Consider the following 22,128-nt stretch of genomic DNA (forward strand, 5'->3'; position numbering starts at 1 on the left):
TCCCAGCGCATTCCCAATCTTGATGAATGCCTCCTCAGACCAGTATTGTAGTGGTAACCCTGGCAATCGAACCCATATAGGTCCTGCTCCGATCTGCTCACGTTCCGGGTCAAATAGAGGACTCCATCTTTTCAAAAGTACTGGTGCCAATTCTATGTGCCAGTACTGTGCCAGAACGGTGTTCGTGTGCTCCTCTTTTGCGAAATGAAGTGAGAACCAGCCTCTAGGATGCCTTTGTACCTCCGGCAGCTCCGTGAACAATTCTCCCCAAATTTCTTTCACCCATGATTTCAGTCTTTCCGCCGTGAAAGTTCGCCCTCTCACATGGCCTACCAGAGTCGTTCGAGCCAGTGCCATGGTCTCCTCAAAGTTGGATGGATCACCAAATGATACTGTTATGTCCTTCACGGTTTCTCTGATGCACTTTGTCTTCTTTGAGCGAGGAGCTGTGGGATGATCGACGAGTGGATTTGATGTCCCGACCCCCGGAGAGGGTTTAACAAGATGGGGGTGAATGGCTGGTGTGCTAAAGCTGCTCGAAGGCCTGATATCTGCGGAGCTCAAGGGGTTTTGCCCCGGCGGTCTAATTTCCCCGGGATGATTCGAAAGATCTGCAACGGGGGGGATCACTACATGAGCGGAGGGAGGGTATACATCAGCCCTAGTCTCTGCAAGATCAACGATAGGGAGGTTTTCTACTGGAGCAATAGGAGGGTTTTCTTCAGCCCTAGCCTTCGATGGAACGGAGGGGTCATTGCTACGGGGCGGCGAGGAGAAATCGAAAGCGAAATCATCGGGCAAGTAAGATGATAAGAGAAGGGCGGTACCTGGAGAGAGGGGAGGTGCCTCCAATGCGGGCTGAATGGGTGAGTTTGGCAGCGAAACCACAGGTAGAGGGAGCTGAACGGCGATGTTGGCAGCAGCTGGTGCAGGAGGATGGTTAGGGTTACCAAAAATGGCGATGCCTTCAAGTGGGTCCGCCGAATAATCTACCTGCTCCATTTCCTTGATATCCTCCATACCGGTCAACTGTTAGTTAACCGCAATCGCTATCAGCTGTCGGAAACCCAAGCTTCCAGATCGCCGATTCCTCCAATCCATCTTCTGCGCTGTCCGGTCGGCAAGGCTTCCGTGAACCTGTGTATCCTGCGGCTGGAGTCTAGCCCTATCCAGTAGCCCCGTGACCGCTCGACAAAGTACCCGATGACCTGCGGCTCCTGCGGCTAAGATCGCTCCTGCGGCTAAGTTAACCTAGCCCTCTTCGATAGCTCCGCGCCATCTCCACGAAAGTGTAATATATTATATAACTGTAACTATTGTTAAACAATAAACATTAATATAATACATATATTAACCGTGTGCTACGCTATGCTTTATAACTGATAATAGTAATGTATTTAAATTTAATTACCTGGTTAACGCTTAAACCCTCGGCGTGAATAATGCTGCCCGACTGTGTTAAGACTGCGTGCAGGGGAACCGGCGGCCTGACCAAAGTGAACGACGCTGCGTGCAGTGGGGCTGGCGGTAAGCCCGCAACCAAAAATTTGTGTGCAGGAGGGGCCGACTGTGAGCCCAGATCAAATCAATGTGTGCAGGAGGGATCGACTGTTGGAATGGCGACAAAAGAAAAGGATATAATATATGCGGGACCCCAAAATATCTAAACCTAAAACCTAAAAAATATCTGCGTTTTTAACTTTTTTCTGCCACCTATCACCGCTTCCGGCAGCCACCGACGGGATCCATATCCTGTGAAAGCTAGCCGTTTCCAAAAACTGCGTTTTTAAAAAATACGTATTTTTCACCGTATTTTGGAGTATCCAGATCCGGATCCGTTTCAGATCCGTGGATCCGGCAATACTCCACCTGCCTGTGCCGGATCTGGTAACATAGGGATAGTTTCTCTTCTTCTCACTTCTGTGACTTCTTGTTGGAGGCTATGGTTTTCAAATTCAACTTCCACAATTTGTTTGGTAAGTCATTAGTAAATGCATGTAACTTCTTGCTCACAAATACCAGAAAGTTCAGGCTTGCTAGGATAACTTCGTATTAGGATAGCCAAAGGGAGATGTCTGCTAATGAGGGATGGCTAAGCTCAATGAAAGAGGAGATAGGGATGAAATTCTTAAGTCCATGCAACTTGGGTTTTGTTGTAATCAGGATAGTCACTCCATGTAGATCATTTGTTGTTGTTTGCTATTACATTTACAAATTGTAGTTTGCGGTTGGAGTAGTTGGGGGAGGGGTGGTAGAAGGGGTAGGATGGGGTCATCAAGGTTGAATGTGCTGAAGCCTAAAGGGATGCACGATAGTGGGATAATGTTATTGCAAGAAGACTGGGATGTTGAAGGAGGTAGAGAGGGAATAAAAGGGTTGGTGGATTGAAGAGCGGCCAAAGAAAGATGAGGAGGATGGGCAAAAACTGGGAGTATGGGATTGAGAAAGGATGAGGATGATGGGAAAATTGACGGGGAAGGGCCAGGAGCAGTTGGGGAAATTTGGGGGATTATAGAGAGAGCAATAGGAATTAGGTGGTTTCGCAACGAAGATAGGAGATGTGGGTGAGGTTGAGAGGGAGGTGGGGGAAGAACTAAGTTACCAGGATTCGGATCAGGATTCGGATACGGATACGGATACGGATCCGGATCTGGATCCGCTAGTTTTTTGAAAATCTAAGATCCGGATACGGCAAGGATACGTCACGTACAATATATATATATATATATATATATATATATATATATATATTTAAACTTTTAAAAAACACCTTAAAGCTAAAAAATCAAATACTCCATGAAACCATCAAACATTTTTAGAACATTGAATGATAAAATCATAAATATGAAGATTAAAACATTGAAATTGTGCATCGTCCCTCATACAAAGACTAAAGTAACAAAAAGGTCCAAGGATCATGATTCATAATATCATGAATGATAATAGTAAATACATTTACATATCCTCAAATGGATCTATATCTTCTGCATATTGCAACTCTACATCATGAATAGATGATGGGGGTCTTGGAATGTAGGAAGTTGCATCAGTAGGCTGGACTGGTGGTGGAACAATATCCTCAAGTAGGTTGAGGTGAGTCATGGCATTCAGTGTCAGGTTCAAGTCAGAGATCTCAGGCTCCACATCCCACATCTTGCTCGGACCTTTTTGTTACTCTAGTTCAACATGTGATAGAAGACGAAGGTTGGAATGAACATAAACAAGGTCCTCAGCCTTTGCCGCTCCCAACTTGTTTCGCTTCACTGAATGGATGAAGCCATATGTACTCCAATTCCTCTCAGCTGATGAGGAACTAGCAACCTGTGATAACAACCTGGTGGCTAGAGTAGACAGATGAATGCTATCCCCACCATGGAAGCCCCACCAAGTAATAGGATCAAGATGTCCTCGATCATCCATAGCTACTGGATCTGAAAAGCTACCAGTAGACTGTACAAACCCTCCAAATTCTTGGCGGACTTCCATTGCAACTCCCATATATCTATAAATTTTCTTCAAGGCTGTCTTGTATCCTTGTACCACTTCAGAATCTTTGTTTGGTGCTGCTCTACCAGGTAAAGACAATTTTAGAATGATAGTATTTAGGGTGCAATGCATATGCCAGAAGGTGTAATGGCGTGGTCATTTTGTTCCACCTTTCTGTAACTATGTCCTTCACTAAATAATAAAATGTTTCATGAGGGTCATTTTCACTTGCCCTGATAATTTCCCTTATCCTCTTCAACATACTATCAATGTTTTCATAAACTTCCCCCAAGCAAGGTGTATCTGTATCAAATGCCCTGATCAAGGTCAAGATTGGTTCAGTGAACCGTAGAAGATATTGAACCTTGTCCCACCATGCATCATCAAGAATGATGTACTTGATTTTTTGCCCTCTATCAGAAGTGGAAGTCCTCCATGATTCCCAAAGAGGGTCAATGACCATTGCTTGTAGTGCTTGTCTCACCTCCACAAGTCTCTTTATGACAAGAGTGTGGGAGGCAAAACGAGTTTCAGCAACCTATAAGTTTCAAAAGGCCAAATCTCAAATGAGAAACCATATATAAATTTGTAATTAAAAATAAGAATTTCATTATTTCTAATACAAATAGTAATGATCAAAAAAATTACCTTCAGTAGCTCCAACTTTGCAAAACCCCGATAAATGGCTTGGGACATTGAATGATTTGTTATGAACATTTGGATTTCTTTTGATGCTACATATATTTCATTAATCCATTCAATCTCACCAATCTTGGCAAGCATAAGGTTCAATGAATGGACTGCACATGGAGTCCAAAAGATGTGATCATATCGACCCTCCACAATCAAACCTGCAGCTTTACAAACCTGTGCGTTGTCGGTAATGACTTGGACAACATTATGTGGCCCCACACTTTCTATTGCATCAATAAGAATTGTGGATATGAAAGATGCATCTTTCTCTATTCCACTGCAATCAACAGCCTTCAAAAACATTGCCCCTTGGGGGCATACTGCAACAACATTAATTAATGGGCGGTTTCTTTGGTCTCTCCATCCATCAGAAATGATTGACACCCCTGTTTCTGCCCATGTATCCTGGATTGCCTGTAGCTGTCTATCCACGGATTGCCTTTCTGATGCCAACAAGGTAGTGCGGACCTTTTCATATCCAGGGCTTTTGTACCCCTTTGGTGCTTCATTAAATGCCTTAATCATTTGTTGCCAGTAAGGGGAACGCACCAAATTGAATGCTAGCCCATTTGCATAGATGCAACGAGCTACATGTTCATCAGCGATGTCTCTACCTTGATTATTGAAACACGTTTCAAGAGGGCCTAGAGTGGCCCTTTTATTAGATGTAGCAGCAGGCCTAGATGGCAATGGAGGCCTAGTTGTAGAACTTTGCACAGGGTGTTTTCCCTTAGCAAGTTTCCTATCAGCAGCTTCTTGCAAAGATGCATAGAATTTCATTTTTCCAGGACTCAAACCTTGGCCAGGTTTGCCATTTGCATCTTTTGGCCCGGTGCATACTTACACCCCTGTGTTAGTTTGACCGGTGAGATGGGTCTTCACCTATGTTACCGGATCCGTCAACCCTGATGGCTGGATCCGCGGATCCCCGGATCAGAAACGGATTCGGATCCGGATCCGTAGAGATCCGTCCGTCTTCTCTCCGTGTGTAAATATATTGTATGTCGGAAAAATTTTCTCTCGGTGGGTAGAAAACTGTAATTCAGCACAAAATTTTTAAACAGAAATATCAACGCAAGTGAATTTCGAATGTTCAGAAATGGTTTAAAAATAACAGAAATATCAACGCAAGTGAATTTCGAATGTTCAGAAATGGTTTAAAAATCCCTCCGCGAAAATAAACTGAGTTGTTGGACGTCATAATTTACATTGAAATGTATTATTTTTAATACAATATGTTATAAACTTTAATTCAAGTGAATGACGCTAATGATAAGACCGAGCGGATATGAAGTCCAAGAGGGAGTTAGCGGGCCACAATTTATTTGACTGTATTATAAACTTTAATACAAAGATATATTATAAACTTTATATTATTTAATACAAATACATATTATAAACTTTATATTATTTAATACAAATATATATTATAAACTTTAATACAAAGATATATTATAAACTTTATATTATTTAATACAAATACATGTTATAAACTTTAATACATGTGACGTCAAGACCTACTTCTATTTATTTAGAAAATATTTTATTTAAAGTTTGAAAAGTAAGTTTATATTTTAATAAATTTTCAAGTTTAAAAATAGTTTTTCTAAAATAAGTTTAATAATTTGCTTAATATAAATAGTTATAGCTAATAATTAATGTTTAAATATTTATAAATGATGCATTAATTATATTATGATTACTTAATAATTATTTTTAAAATATTATATTGAATTTATATATTTAAAAATTTACATATGTTTTTTTATTTTTATATAAATTTAATTAATATTTATAAATGATACCTTAGGAATTACTTATATAATAATTATTTATTGTATATAAAAATTACATATTAAAAAATTATGTTTTTAATTTTATATTTATATAAATTTTAATTTTAAAAATTATAAAATATTTTATATTTGCTTGTACTTGCCGTTTCCTTGCCGTTTCCGGATCCTGGCTTTTCAAAAAACTGGCGGATCCGTATCCGAATCCGGATCCGGATCCGTATCCGGATCCGTATTCTGGTAACTTAGGTCTTCACTCTAGTATATGAGCCATTTTTTATATCTTGGCATTCATTGCACTTCCATTTAAATGAACCACCTCCGGGATTTTTTCCAATAATCTCCACATACTGCCATAGAGGAGATTTTGGGTCTGTTTTGATGATTTCCCCTTCACCATGCTCATGTTGTGAATCTTGTGATGGTTTCATTATGATAATGGTATAGACTCTATTGGTTACTTGCAACTGCATTTAAAAATCAAATTATAATATATTAATATTATCCATAAACAATTAAAAATTAAATTGTAAATACATTAAAAAAAATTAAATTTAAATTTTAAATACATTTTAAAAATTTAAATAACATGATGACTTAAAATTTTAAATAACATATATCAAATATTAATATAACTGTTATTATTATGTTATATAACATATATATATATAAATATTAAATAATAAATACACGAATATAATATATATAACTGTTATATTAATATATATTATCACTGTTATTAAACATTAATATATTAAACAGCAAACAGCAAATAACAGTTATATAACATAACATAACAGTTATATAACATAACTATATTAAACAGCGAACAGCAAATAAATATTAAAATCACTGTTTATTATGTTATATAACATATATATACGAACGTGTAATATATTATATAACAGCGAACAGCAAATAAATATTAAAATCACTGTTTATTATGTTATATAACATATATATATGAACGTGTAATATATTATATAACTGTAACTATTGTTAAACAATAAACATTAATATAATACATATATTAACCGTGTGCTACGCTAACCGTTGTTTATAACTGATAACAGTAATGTATTTAAATTTAATTACCTGGTTAACGCTTAAACCCTCGGCGTGAATAATGCTGCCCGTCTGTGTTAAGACTGCGTGCTGCGTGCAGGGGAACCGGCGGCCTGACCAAAGTGAACGGCGCTGCGTGCAGTGGGGCCGGCGGTAAGCCCGCAACCAAAAATTCGTGTGCAGGAGGGGCCGGCTGTGAGCCCAGATCGAATCAATGTGTGCAGGAGGGGTCGACTGTTGGAATGGCGACAAAAGAAAAGGATATAATATATGCGGGACCCCAAAATATCTAAACCTAAAACCTAAAAAATATCTGCGTTTTTAACTTTTTTCTGCCACCTATCACCGCTTCCGGCAGCCACCGACGGGATCCATATCCTGTGAAAGCTAGCCGTTTCCAAAAACTGCGTTTTTAAAAAATACGTATTTTTCACCGTATTTTGGAGTATCCGGATCCGGATCCGTTTCAGATCTGTGGATCTGGCAATACTCCACCTGCCTGTGCCGGATCCGGTAACATAGGGGAAGAGTCTGTGGAGTTCACCAATCAACAAAATTTTATCAGCAGGTTGGGGTGGGGAGGATCAAGGAAAAATGGGAAGCATAGCGGGGTAATGTCAGCTCGGGACACAAGAGACTGAACCTTATCAGTGGTTGACAGTAAAAGACAAAAGAAACAAAGAAAATTGTGAAAACTGACAGCTGAGTTTTGTATTACACCACACCAAATAGTTAGAGCTAAACTGTGATTAATATGTGCGAGTTAAAGCTACCTATAAAAGAGCATTTTTTTCTTAACAAGAACAAATACTTTATATATATTCAAAATCTGGAATTACGTGGCCATAACCGCATTTCCAAAAATTTCATCAAAATTGGCCTCAGTTTGTGCATCAATTTCCAGATCCCAGTACATCCACAAAACTAATTTCTTCCTTCTACATGCCTTGACCACTATTACATAACACTGATAATTCCCATAATATCTATAAAACAGACCTAATATAAACACAAAGCGACATAACATATGACAAACATTAAATTGAGCTTAACTTCCCGGCTTCCTTTCCATTCCTCCTCCTGCCTGCTTGATCCAGCACCTGCATCTCCTGCGTCGTCTCGAGTCGGCAATTGAACAATGACCTCCTCAGGCAACCCAACTATGATCTCTTGCACTTCGCTGAATATGCTATCACTTATCAGCTCTGAGTTGGAGGAAAGCAAGTCTGTTTCCATCTTCACAATTCTCCTTTCCAGAGTGGCTTCCACACTTTCGAACTTGGCATTAATTCGCTCAGCATTCGCTGAACAATCTTTCTCCAGTAACTCAACATGGTGTGTAAGGAGGTCCATCCTGCCCATGAGCAGTTTGAACAGGAACTCTGCAGCCCTCTTCCACCTAGTTAAGTCCTCCACCAGGGGCTTCTCACCCTGAGCATTCTGCGACTCCATCATGATATCCTCCCAAATTAAACTATGCTCACACTCACGCTCTCTGATTACCTCATCAATGAGATTCGACAGAGGCTGCATCCATTTATATACCAGAACTTTCGTTTCATCCTTCACTCATGCTCGTGCCATAATCACTTGTATATCCTCGATTTGAAGGCCCATTAAATAATTTTGCAGGCCGATGGATCTATCGAACCACCCCTGCAGCCAATTCCCCGTAGGATAAGATGGCCATCGCTTCACCATTAAATTACCTCTGATTTTTGCAAGCTCAATTCCTTGCTGAAAGGACGAGGGCGCTGCTTCTCTCTGAATGAGAATAAACCAAACCTTGTGCGAGTGAACAAAACGAATGTCCTAGGGATCCGCATGAGCTTCATGCATTAATACCATACATCTTATCCACCATCTGTCTGACCACCTTGCCACGAGTTCGCACATCTTCCAACCCTCAGGCTGATCGAGGGTGATCTCAACTGCTCTGATCAACATATTCTTATGGGATGGGGGTGAGGCATATTGCCCCTCCATCTGTTTCGCACTCACCAACTTAACTGCTCTGATCAACATATTCTTATGGGATGGGGTGAGGCATATTTCCCCCCCATTTGTCTTGCACTCACCAACACCCAAGAAAACGCCACAATTTGCCAAACTGTTGGCAGTGGAATTGTGGACGAAAAATGTGAAACAACTCAAATTTTTAATTTTTTTTTTATTGAAAATCAATTCTTAATACAAGGGTTGACTTTGAATTTGCAACGAAAGGAGAGAACATCCTTAAGGCTAATACGGAATCACCGTTCACTTTAATGTTTTTTTATCCCCCGGGATAGAGATATTTCCAAGCCTGTCCACATTGCTAACAATTCAGCTTTGTTGTTTGTTGCTACTCCTAATCCCCATGAGTATTTTGTTCCAACTTGTTTGCCAGGGCAAAAAAGTACCCTTCTTGCTCCTGCCGCCCCTTACCTCTAAAAGAGCATTGGCAAATGATTGTAGTGTGACAACAAGTGGTGGAGTAAATAGAACATGGAATGGCATCAATATTCAAACAAATTTGATTATTGTATTATTATTTGACCTGGCTTCCTCTTATCGTGATGAGGCTAATGTGCCCAGATAGCTTTATGGGGGAGGGGGGGGGGGGGGGACATTATTGCCATTCAATTTTGATGCCTTAAGCTTGGAATTCATGAACATGGGGTATTTATTCCACCAAAACCCCAATCACTACTGTGTGCTTGCATGCATCCACAAGATGAGCAGAGTTGTAAGCATGTCACTTCAAACTTGGTAGGAATTGAACCGTGGTGGGAACTATATTAGCTACCTTCTTTCACTGACCTTGCAAGCTACTGTTGACATTTGTTTGTATTATATATTAATAAACATTTACAAGGTTATTCTTTGCTTATACAGCTTATTCTTATGGCCCTGTTGTAGTTGTTCTATAGTTCAGGTTGTTGCTTAATCTAATAAATGTTTAAACTTTATATACGTATTGAGAACATTGGATATTTAAAAACCCATGTCATATCTTTAGTTCAATGTTTTTTGTGCAGAGCATAAACTTTTTATTGGGATGCTTCCAAAGACTGTTACAGATGCTGAAGTGACTGCAGTTTTTGCCAGCTATGGGACAATAAAAGAATTGCAAATTTTGCGAGGATCTCAGCAAACAAGTAAAGGTGTAAATGATTTTCTCGGCTGTATTCCTCTTGATTAGACTCACCCTATTATTTACAGGGTTAGGTAGTAAATGCCAGTTAGATCCCAATTTTTATTTCATTTGTTAATCTTGAGCAAATTTTCTGCAGCTGGATGTGCTTTTTTGAAGTACGAGACAAGGGATCAAGCTGTGGCTGCTCTCGAAGCTGTAAATGGAAAACACAAAATGGAGGTTTGTTTTGCCCTATTTCCTGCTTTGGTTTGCTGAGCGAGTTTAGTTTGAAATATGCATATCTGAGTTCTGGATGGAATTTTCATCATTGCCTTGTACATTAAAGTGGACTTGGCATATGTAACATAGTGTAATCTATATCTTGCAGGGTTCAAGTCTACCATTGGTTGTAAAATGGGCAGATACTGAAAAGGAGAGACAAGCACGAAGGGCTCAAAAATCTCAGTCACAACCTCCTAACACACCTAACGCGGACTCTGGACAACAACCTTCCTTGTTTGGCGCAATGCCAATGGGATATATGCCACCTTCTTCATACAATGGCTATGGATACCAGGTTGTAGTGTTTATTCTTCAATTATTGCAAAGTAATTTGTTTATGTATTAATTTTGTGTAAGTCCTTTCATTTGACTATGTCATTTGATGTTTAGATTATTGATGCCAAGTTCAAATATTGAAAAAATGATGGAAAAATAACAACACAAAATTAATTGCATCTGGCCTAATTATACATATCTGGTCTCCCCTCTGGTTTAAAAAACTGAAGAATTCCCTCTTGTTTATGAAATTTAAAAGTTTGAATTTTAAATAAAATAATCATGAAATTAAAATGGTAAAACATATTAGAAAAATGCTACTAGAATGATAGTCTTATTGTATTCCTGTTTTATATTAAAAGGGAAAAACAGTAACTTAACATTATATTGACATTTTAAATATTATCAAGATACATCTCTTTCCTAAATCACGACGCTTGGACACAGGAATGTATGTGTCCATCATGGGACACATAGACCCCCTGAAATTGGACCAGGTGAGACAGGTAGATCCCCCAAAACATGAGACACTCACACATACAAAAAAATTATAAACAAATAAATTTACAGAAATAAAATATAGAGATGAACTTTGAAATTGTAAATTCGTTGAACATGAGAATATTGAACTACCGTGGACACACATTGGGACATACCTGCACGCATTCTAATTTTTTTGAATGTTTTCAGTCTTCCTAAGCATTGGACATGTGGGGCCTGAGTGTTGTACATGTTTGGTACACTTTCATCCTGAACAGGATATATGTCCTGTGACTTGGTGCATTTCAATATTAAAATGGAACTATTCTTACCGTTAGACCAATGTTAAGGTTCTATTGAACTAAGTGCTACATATTGTCTGTTGGTGTATCTTTGTGTTTATGTGACAGAGATGGGGAGAGGAAGCAAGACTGAACCCTTATCGACCGACCCCTGTATTCCATATTTTTGAAACTTCATAATTTGAAACATTTGTATATTTTAATGTGAAGTCAATGAATTGTCATGTAGAGCTGGTAATTTCCACCAGCTTTCAATATCTAGATATGGTTGATCCATCGTCAATTTTAGAGCTAAAGAAATCTCCCATCACGGTATGACAAATTTACAATTCCCTTCTACTGTAGATGACATCAATAAAATGGAACTCTTAACTGAGGAAATATACTGATACTCTTAGGATCAGGCCTCTCACATTAAACATAATGAAATTATAAATATTGATCCACAATGTGCACAGTATTGATACTTGTCTACTATGGCATATATTACAAGAATTTTCAATGCTTTTACAATTCCCTGTAATCCACCTTCTAATTGTATAGTTTTTGAAACAAGAGACAGCTGTCCAATTATACTTTTACAATTCTGTAAGAATTGAGGAGTGTGCGATGAACTAGATCTGAGTCACATGGTCTGGGTTTGAGTTCGTGTTTGGCAACAATTAAATTTGATTCGGGTTTGAATTTTCCAACAAGGTTTGACAGAGGTTCCGCTATACACATTTTTCATTCATATATATATATATATATAATTTTAATATATAATATAAACTGTATATGTAGAGTAATATAAAAAAGATATAATATAAAATAAATAACGTATAATATAAAACTAGAAAAAAATCATAAATAACCACTTGTATTTGTTTCCGGTAGTCTGTGAGCAGGCACTCCTTAGTTGCGACGATGTCACCATTGCCAGCAGTGAATCACAGCCATTGCCACAGGCCCACAGGGAGGAAGGCACAGTCACCCAGTGCAGCGAATTGGCAGCACCACAATATAGAGATGAGACCCATTGGTTAAAACTGGTTTGGTTGGTAGTATGGAGAAGACTCCCAAATGGCGACATATGGAAGTGTCTGGCAGTGGAAAACCTCGTCAAACCGTTCATGGAACCAGAATGAACTTGTCAGCCAGCGAATCACAACCATTGCCACAGGCCCACAGGGAGGAATGCACAGTCACCCAGTGCAACGAATTGGCAGCACCACAATATAGAGATGAGACCCAACGGTTAAAACTGGTTTGGTTGGTAGTATGGAGAAGACGCGCAGATGGCGACATATGGAAGTGGCTGGCAGTGGAAAACCTCGACAAACCATTCATCGAACCAGAATGAACTTGAAGTTTTCTTTCGGGTTTGTCGAATTTCAAACTTCAACCTTGAAGTTCGACGAACCCTGTGACTTGGAACTAGTTGTGTATGAAGTACACAATAGGCACAATAGACAGCTTCCTTGTTTTAGTTTATTTTGGCACAATGATTATTTCAATTAAGAATCTGCAAACAATCACCTTTTCCATCCTGCCATTTCAGTACATTCTTATTTCACCTCCCTGCACAGGTTTCTCATTGTAAATTTCATCTGAAATCGGTTTTCAAAGTTTGATATGTTCTTGGTTTTCAGTGTTAAAGTGGCCAGAAAGTGCCAATTCAAGAAGTGCTTTCAGTACATTCTTATTTCACCTCCCTGCACAGGTTTCTCATCGTAAATTTCATCTGAAATCGGTTTTCAAAGTTTGATATGTTCTTTGTTTTCAGTGTTAAAGTGGCCAGAAAGTGCCAATTCAAGAAGTGCTAGTGATAGTTTTGTGACTTTTTTGAAAGTCAGAAAGGACTGCTTGTATTTTAATCTTTGCAGCCCTTTCTGTGTGTTCTAATATACTGCTTATTATGTTCATCTCTTTGAATGTAGATTGTAGAAGTTGGTGGTTGCTTTAGCCTTTTTGTGTTGTATGCCCGCTGTTATTTTTTAGAAACTTAGTTTATGAGAATTATTTTTGAATTTTAAAATAGAGACATTTTAATTAATGGTATTAAATCTAACATTTTCTGATTTTTATGCATTTGTCGGTTGTCAGGCTCCTGGGACATATGGCCTAATGCAATATCCTTTGCCTACTTTGCCAAATCAGCCAGCTTTACATAATATGGTGGCTGCTATCAATCCAGCTAACACTTTGCCTGGTGCTGCCCCCAATATTGTCACTGGTATGACACATGCTAACTTTGCTGCAATGCCATCAGCAGGATACATGAACTCAGGATACCCTGCTATGTCTGGTGTTCAGTACCCTATGGGATATCAAGGGGCAGTGATGGGTCATGCCACACTGCCTGTTGGACATGGTTCTGTTGGACCAGCAATGGTAAATGCAAACTCAACAGCTGGAAATGTGAAAACAAGCTCTGGGGCACAGGTTGAGGGTAAGAAAGAGGCTGTTATCCCAGTCATTTAGCAGTTTGCAAAATCTATAATCCCCATGTTTCAGATTAGTAATAATGTCTTGAGTCTTGATGTTGCTAACTATAGGCCCACCTGGAGCAAATTTATTCATTTATCACATTCCGCAAGAGTTTGGTGATCAAGAACTATCTAATGCTTTTTCATCCTTTGGAAAAGTCATAAGTGCAAAGGTTTTTGTTGACAAGGCTACTGGTGTCAGCAAATGCTTTGGTAATATTTACCTCTGTTTTTTCCTTAAATTACTCCTGATTGTTTGTATCTCATATCTTAGTTTGAAAACATGGTATTTTAAAAACCTCTGATTGTTATTTATCTTTCATTTTTAAATTTTTTTTTTTTTATCGTGTTCAGGATTTGTCAGTTATGACAATGCTGCAGCTGCACAAGCTGCTATCAATGTGATGAATGGGTTTCAGTTAAGTGGAAAGAAGCTGAAGGTCCAACATAAGCGAGACAACAAACAAAACAAGCCCTATTGAACTTATATTAATCAACATACGAAGAGGAGGTTGAGGATGCTGTTAATTTTCAAACTATGACTGTTGCATTTAAGGATGTGACAGTTTTGTGCACCATTTATCTTCAGGGTTAAAATGGCATGATATATGATATTGGAAGGGGAAATTGAAGATTATGCATGCATATATAGGTGGCTCCAAAGCCATCATGTGACAAAGGTGGGAAGCAGTAGCTCCCTTTGAAGATGATTGAAGGCTTGAAAATCATTGAATCATTTGTGCTTTTTGCAGACAAAAGCTTGTAATTTGTGGACTGTTTTTTCTTTTCTTACCTGGCTTTAGTAGAAGAAACTCAGATATGTTAAGTTAATTGAGGTTTATGAATGCCAGTTTTTTTTGTTTATCATGCATTATTCCTTTCTCACGTAAAAGTTACATCATATTTTTAAAGTGTATATAATAATTGTATGTTCTATAGATTTGCTATCATTCGCTGTGACTTTTGCTACGAGGACCAATTCATGCCGCAGACAATTGTGTTTTAGTCATGTAATCATGTAAATCACTATCTTTTTTGAAAACTGTTCTACACGTCTGGTTACCCTTTGTGTTTAAGTGCTTCAGTGGATGTGAGCTATTGTGTTCTTCATATAACGTGCTTTCCATTTTGTTTAATTTTTGTGTTTTTGTGTTTTTGTTTTTTGGTATCTGAAAGATATGCTTGCTTGATCCTGTGCCATTGTTTTCCTTCATCTGTTTTTCCTATTTGTGAGAACACTTGTGATACACGTCAGGAAAGTTGGAGCCGCCCAGTAATTACGGCCATTCTTGTCTCTCCAAAGTTTTTGCATGGCTGTTTCAAAGTCAAAAGTTATGTTGACGTACTCTGTGTTCGTCGTGTAATTACCGTTGGAAGACAAACATTACGATGTGCAGTGAGTGCCAGGTATTGTGTACCCTTTGTACTTGCAGTCTTGTATGTGTACTTAAGTTTGTTTTATTGTCTTTTTTGTCTTGTCTCCAAATAGTAATGTATGGGTGTTGATGCAGTGTATTATCCCTATGTTATTATATCCGGATGAATTTTTTCAGTGACGTCAGCTGTTTTGACTAATGTTGTTTGAACACAGCAATTACTCTTAGCATAGTTCTACTAGACAGTTCTATGTAAATGACTAGTTTTTTCTGACATTACGTTTTTTATGTGCAGGGGAGGGGATGGGTCACTTCCGACGGTTTTGGTGCTTTAACATTGCGATTAATTTCTAGTGTGGTATGGTTCTCATAAAGTGACCTCAGGTAAGAAGAGACAGGTTAGCAAATACCGAATGAATGTGCATGATTTATGGTTGGGAACTCAATGGTTAGAGATATATTACATGCTGATCCGTTTCTGCTTCCTTCAAATCCCATTGAAGATAGGATTATTTTCATTTGTCTTCAGAAGAGGATTTAGCTGACTAGTTCCTATACGGGGGTGCACATGGTCACATAAAATTATCTGGTAAAGGTATCTACCCAGGCTATGATCTGAAATGAAATATCTTACGAGTTACGACTTACAACTACAAGGTAAAGAATTAAGAACTGAGTTTAAACAAATGACATGTATATAGACACCAATTTCCCGTTCTTATCTTCAATGCTTCTTCAGGAACTTTATTCACTTTTAATTTGCAAGACTTTGTGCTTAAATTGTCTCATCATATTACTATATTATTGCATTCATACCTCCCTCGTAGGCTTCATGATACATTTTTTTTGACAGTCATTCTCATCAGTCCTTAGTGAACCTGCATTCAGCACTGTTTAGAAAGGATCAGTTTCAAGCATGATTTCTAAAATGCTAAGTGCACTGTGGATTGTTGGCCTTTGGCTTGAGGTGCAGCTACTCCATATGTGTGATCAATGGTCAAGTGCAAGGAAGATATAAAAAGTATTATGGTCTGACACTATCCAAACCGAGAGATGCCATTGATAAACAGCAAGCTTGCCATGTTTCCTAGGTGAGATTATTAGTTTGTTATTTCCAGTGGCTTTGTATTTCTAAAATCCAGGGTTGGGGTTGCAGTGATTAGATACAAAGTATCTTGTTTTTGTTTTGTTTTGGACTGCCCAAACTATTAATTTATTTTCACTTCCTATGCTGAATGGGTTTCGCAGGTCTTGTGTTTGGCTACTATTCTTCTATCTTTCTTTATAGGTTACCTATCCCTTTTCCAATTTTTCGGCTGGTCTTTTTCTTTGATGTTTAGCTGCTGTTTTTTAATCTAAATTTTCCTTTATTCTATTTAATTTTTTAGCTGGTGGATTGTGTAAGCCAGTGTTTTTTTTATTTTTTTCTATTTCATTTCTTTCGTCGTTTTTCTTTTCCCTGGCTAATTGCATTTCTTCTTTTCTCTAGTTTTTTTCTGTTTTCTCAGCTGCTGTTTATCTTGGGCTTTGCAGGTGGCAGGCCCTTTTTTCTTTGAGGTTCTTCACATTCTCATTTGCTTTCATAAATATTATTTCATGCCGACAAGAAACATTTCTTGGATGTAAGTTGAGATGAAACTGTTGAGAATCTGCTTTTGATGCCTCTATTCAAATGCAGTTGTGTATTCAATTCAATCAAGGTGCAGAAAGCTGTTTCTACTTTAATAATGAATATTACACTGGGCTGATCAGAGGATGCCGATTTTCAATTGAAAGGAACTACGAATTTAAGCCATACCCTGAAACAAACTAGTCGTGGAAATTGAGGCTTACCAGACTGACCACAAAACTAACAGCAGGAAACATAACACTAGAAGGAAGCAATAAATTTTTGCCACTGGCTAAGTGGAGCACCAAGCCTCTAGGGAAGACATGTTGAAAACAATAGAGCTATTCCAGCTTCACGCATGCAAAAAGCAAAACCCACAATCTAATAAAATGTTTTATCTATGCATATAACAGTTTGTCTAAAGCTATTCTTTACACAACTTATAGAGACAACTGAAAGTCTTATTGCTGCCATGATTGGCCGGTAACTTACCTACAGTGCCAGCAGCCTGGTTGGCTTGGAACTTGCAGGTTGCTCGAGTTCCTTCACTTTTTGTGTGCTGCCCATAACTTGCATACGTCATTCGGTAAAAGGCCATATTCCGGTACTTGAATAGGCAGCTAAACATTAAGTGGCTTGCCTCGTTTACTCCCTTTAAAATCTTAGTTAGTCATGATAGTTGCATTAAGATGGTTCTAATTATGGCACATTGCATAATGATAATTATAATTCTAGTGCAAGATTATGGCTTTCTTCGTTCAGTTCTAGTTTTTGAGGAACACTAGGCTTTTCAGAGTTCTCTTGGCATGGAATTCCTTTTTAACACCACATGTCATATTAGGTGGTGGATTATGCATTGCTTCTCCACTCCACCTAAATATTAAATATGTAATTAGTGCTAAATATCTAATGCAAACTATGACGGTGGGAGCTTACAACCTTCTTATGAGTTACATAAATTAAAGACAACTCATAATTTGTCCTTATGAGTTACGTCCTAAATATTAAATATGTAATTGGTGCTAAATATTTAATGCAAACTATGACGGTGGGAGCTTACAACCTTCTTATGAGTTACATAAATTACTTCTTATGAGTTACATAAATTAAAGACAACTCATTATTTGTCTTATAATTGCATCGAGAAGTGCTCTCCAGCCCAGTATGGAAGAGATGGAATGTCCTGTCTTCTTATGTAAACATTTTAACTCGGTCTCTTATGAGTTACATAAATTACTTCTTATGAGTTTAATTTACTTTTTATGAGTTACATAAATTAAAGACAACTCATTATTTGTCTTATAATTGCATCGAGAAGTGCTCTCCAGCCCAGTATGGAAGAGATATGGAAGAGATGGAATGTCTTGTCTTGTTATGTAAACATTTTAACTCGGTTACTCATAATTTGTCTTATAATTTCATTGAGAAGTGCTCTCCAGCGTAGTATGGAAGAGATGTAATGTCCTGTACTGTTATGTAAACATTTTAACTCAGTCAAATTACATAAAAATTAAGATTTTTGGGGTGCAAATCTCTTTTAGAGTGAAAACAAATTTGATCCCTCTTGGTGTTTGGTAGATCCGGAGTTAAGATGGATCTAGGCTGGGCTCTAGCAATATGCAGGTTGACACATTTTAGCTTTGTTATTTTGTTCAACCACTGACCAATCATCTTGTACATTTAGCTCTATGAATGGGAGGTACCATTTTGACTAGATCAATGATGTGATTAACATATATATATCAAAATGAATTTGTCGATCAAAATCTAGCTTCCGAAATTCTCTGGAATGGAATGTCACATGTCACATTGCCTGGGTGACATGATTAACATATATATATCAAAATGAATTTGTCGATCAAAATCTAGCTTCCGAAATTCTCTGGAATGGAATGTTACATGTCACATTGCCTGGGTGAAATTCTTGAACTAGCTAGTATTGTAGAGTGATTTTTCATTCTTGAACTAGCTAGTATTGTAGAGTGATTTTTCTTATACAAAGAAAATTGCCTGATTAATTGCCCGCTTAATCAAATGGCAAAATTTTTTGTTGCAAGGTGTTTAAGCTGTTGTGACAAATTGGAGCTAAACCATGCTCGACTGTGAAAAATGATCATTTTGCTGCAATTTGCAATTAATTATCAATTTTGAAAATATATGTGGAAGTAATTCAGGCGGAGATTATGAAATTGCATCTCTCACTGAAATTGTTCCATATATGAAGATGGATTATGAGCCCTAATTAACAATTATATTAAAATAATATTGAATAAATAACAATATTCTTGTGGATGTACTCGATAATATTAAAGTTTGAAGTACCACATTTTCATGATAACGACAGCTCTACTTCGCTAAACTGCATTTCTACAAGGATATTGTTCTTTGTTCTTATGATGTGATTACATTTTTATGCCATATGCCCACTTTATTATTAAGTGTGTTGGCTTGGAAAATGTGTTTTAATTTCTTTTCCGAGAAAAATCTCGATTACTTTATATTAAATTTATTTGGTTGGAAAATGTGTTTTCTTTTCCTTTTGAATGAGAATCTTGTGAGTTCCTTGGAATATTTGGATGGCAATTGGTGCAACCACCAGTTAAGCTGGAAGAACATCAATCATATTTGAACTTGTTATGGCCTGTGTAGGCACCAAGGCCCTTCGGGAAAGTGGTTTAACCGATTGAACCCATCCAAGGTTTCTTAGATAAAATCACCAAGGTAATGTGAGCCATGCAGCTAGGGAGATATGGAGCGAGAGTTTAAATATTTGTGTCAATTGTGAAAGAATTCATTCTTCAACGAAGCAAACTAGCACCTAGTGCAATTTAGAATACTTATGGTTTAACAGATGATCCCTCGGTTATGGTGTAGTATAGATTATCTACAATTTTTTACGCAGTTGTCTTTAAAGAGACTTTTTGGAGTTCTTCCGGTGGGTTTTTCGGGTCAAAATCCAGCAGCAATTTATTGTAATCGCAAGTTTGATAGTTAATTTTTGCACAATCAAAGCGTCCCATGAGTTTTTCAGGGTGCTGAATTCAAATATGCAGTTAAAAAACCATTTTAAATAATACAAATCAAGATTTAACCTCATTTTTTTCCGCCGGATTTCGTCACCGGAATCTCCAAAAAGTCGCACTAAAGACAATTCCATTTTTTTTGGTCCTCGGTTATGGAGGGAAATTTTAGATTGAAGGCGTTGTCGGGCCATGTAATGCTCAATTATAATCTGTTGGCCCAATTATAATAATCTGTTTTGGTTGGCCAGTGCCCTGAGATTTGCTTATCAAATCTTTAGATGGAATATATAACATATTTTGTTGCAGTAAATTTGCATTCTCGTGCGTTGTTAGGTCAAGTGTTTTTTTGTTTGTTTGTTTTATAAAATAGAATTTTGTTGATTTGTCTTCTTTGTTGAAATTTTACAGATCATTTTTTTAAAAATAATTTTTATTCTATGATTATAAATATTCTTGTAGTTTTGGTTGATCAGTCCTTTGAGATTTGCTTACCATATTTTTAGATGGAACATATAACATATTTTGTTGCAGTAAATTTGCATTTTCATGTGACCTTATTAGGTTGTGTCTGTTTTCCTTTTTAAATATAATTATGTGGATTTGTTTTTTTTGTTTTTTCTTTTTTCTTAATATAAATATAATTACTTTGATTTGTGTCTTCTCTGCCGAAATATGTGGATTTGTTTTTTTTTTTTTTCTTAATATAAATATAATTACATTGATTTGTGTTTTCTGTGCTGAAATTTTACAGATTCAGTTTTTTTAAAATAATTTATTTTATAAATATTCTCAGTCTCATCAAAGGATGAATTTTCAAATATTTATCTGTATCTCTAAAGTCATGTTTATCTTCACATTTACCTAATGCAATTATGAAATTATGATGCAAATTACTAAATAATCAAATAGCATATGTCATCCCCTATAAAAACAAATAACAAATGGTATCAATGTTTTTAATTTTAAAGGGAGGAAAATGATGCAAATTGGGTATATCAACCATGTTTGTTAATGTGGTTGTGCTAGTTGATGCAAATTTTAATAATGTTGTGTTTGTTCTATAATGTACATTGTTAATAAATTCTACATGAACAATAAAAAGTTCAAATGGAAGCCTATTATTGAAATTTCATGGTTATTGAATTTTATATTAACAAGAAGCAGTTGAAATTGGAAAAACAATTGAACAAGAAATTGGAAAAAAAATCGAACATGGAAACATTACTTGATGAGTGCTGAAACACTTTTTAAAGCTTGTCAAAATTGGTAAGCCATAAAAAAGGGTTTCAAGCTTCACTACAACTAAAGGAGGATGGGAGAAATTGGAAAAACAACTGAACAAGAAATTGGAAAAATAACTGAACATGGAATCGTGTAGAAACATTACTTGATGAGTGCGGAAACACTTTTTAAAGCTTCTCAAAATTGGTAAGCCAAAAAAAAATGCTATGGTATTGCGAAGGGTTTCAAGCTTCACTACAACTAAAGGAGGATGGAAGGGGTATCATTTTGCCAACATCTAAATTGAAAACCGATATTCATGTTCACATCTTTTAGTCTAGAATTTTTGGGAGATTTCATTTGGTGTATGGTTTGGAAAGTCTTAGGAAATATATGTATCAACAGAAATTTTGAGCTTAAATTCGGTAAAATATGTATTAGTAGAAGCATTTTCTTTTCCAAATATTGTACCCCATGAAAGTTAAAACAATGATGTACACAAACAAGTTCATTTAGTCATTAAAAGATTGCATTGCAAGTTCTTCGCTCGAATGAAATTGTCACATAAATATACTAGATTTTTGCACCTTGCTAGGTGTAGACTTATGAAAGAGACCATTTAAAAGACATTGCAATCAATTACCTATATTTGATGAGTGGTGTCCAAGTTGAAGTTTAATGTATCCTTTTGGAGACCATTTATCCATCGTTGGTGGTATTAGTGGTGTTGGAGCAATCTTTGTGCATTAACTACTTTTTTTTCAACTGACATAATTTTGACTTATTATTTGTTTTTAATCATAATTTCTCTTTTGTATGATTTTTAATGAAGGTTTTCTTTGTCCATTTTGAATCACCATTTTGGGTTTTCTTTATGATGTTGATGTTATTTTGTTTTATTATTCATTGAGTCTCTTTTAGGAGGTTTTCTTCTTT

At 37.0% G+C, this 22,128-nt stretch overlaps 1 protein-coding gene across 4 annotated transcripts in view; it reads left to right on the forward strand.

The window, feature by feature from the left end:
- LOC149202371 (RNA-binding protein BRN1-like) overlaps positions 1-19,004 on the forward strand; it is a 40,570-nt gene extending 21,566 nt beyond the window's left edge. The window contains exons 4-11 of one of the 4 annotated variants that reach the window (XR_016253899.1): positions 10,058-10,183; positions 10,313-10,395; positions 10,544-10,735; positions 13,581-13,926; positions 14,033-14,176; positions 14,318-14,643; positions 15,635-15,723; positions 15,869-19,004. Coding sequence is in view for 2 of the 4 variants with exons in the window: in XM_089403158.1 (XP_089259284.1) it covers positions 10,058-10,183; positions 10,313-10,395; positions 10,544-10,735; positions 13,581-13,926; positions 14,033-14,176; positions 14,318-14,445 (1,019 nt within the window). In the remaining 2 variants the exon portion in view is untranslated. Of the gene's footprint in view, positions 1-10,057; positions 10,184-10,312; positions 10,396-10,543; positions 10,736-13,580; positions 13,927-14,032; positions 14,177-14,317; positions 14,828-15,634 lie in introns of those variants that run through there. The other 3 variants (XR_016253898.1, XM_089403158.1, XM_089403159.1) reach the window with 3 other exon arrangements.
- Positions 19,005-22,128: the final 3,124 nt, after the last annotated feature.

The sequence above is a fragment of the Pinus tabuliformis genome, chromosome 2_1 (genome assembly GCF_031772625.1).
Source record: "Pinus tabuliformis cultivar Carrire ecotype Pingquan chromosome 2_1, CPIR1, whole genome shotgun sequence".
Classification (NCBI taxonomy): Eukaryota; Viridiplantae; Streptophyta; class Pinopsida; order Pinales; family Pinaceae; genus Pinus; species Pinus tabuliformis.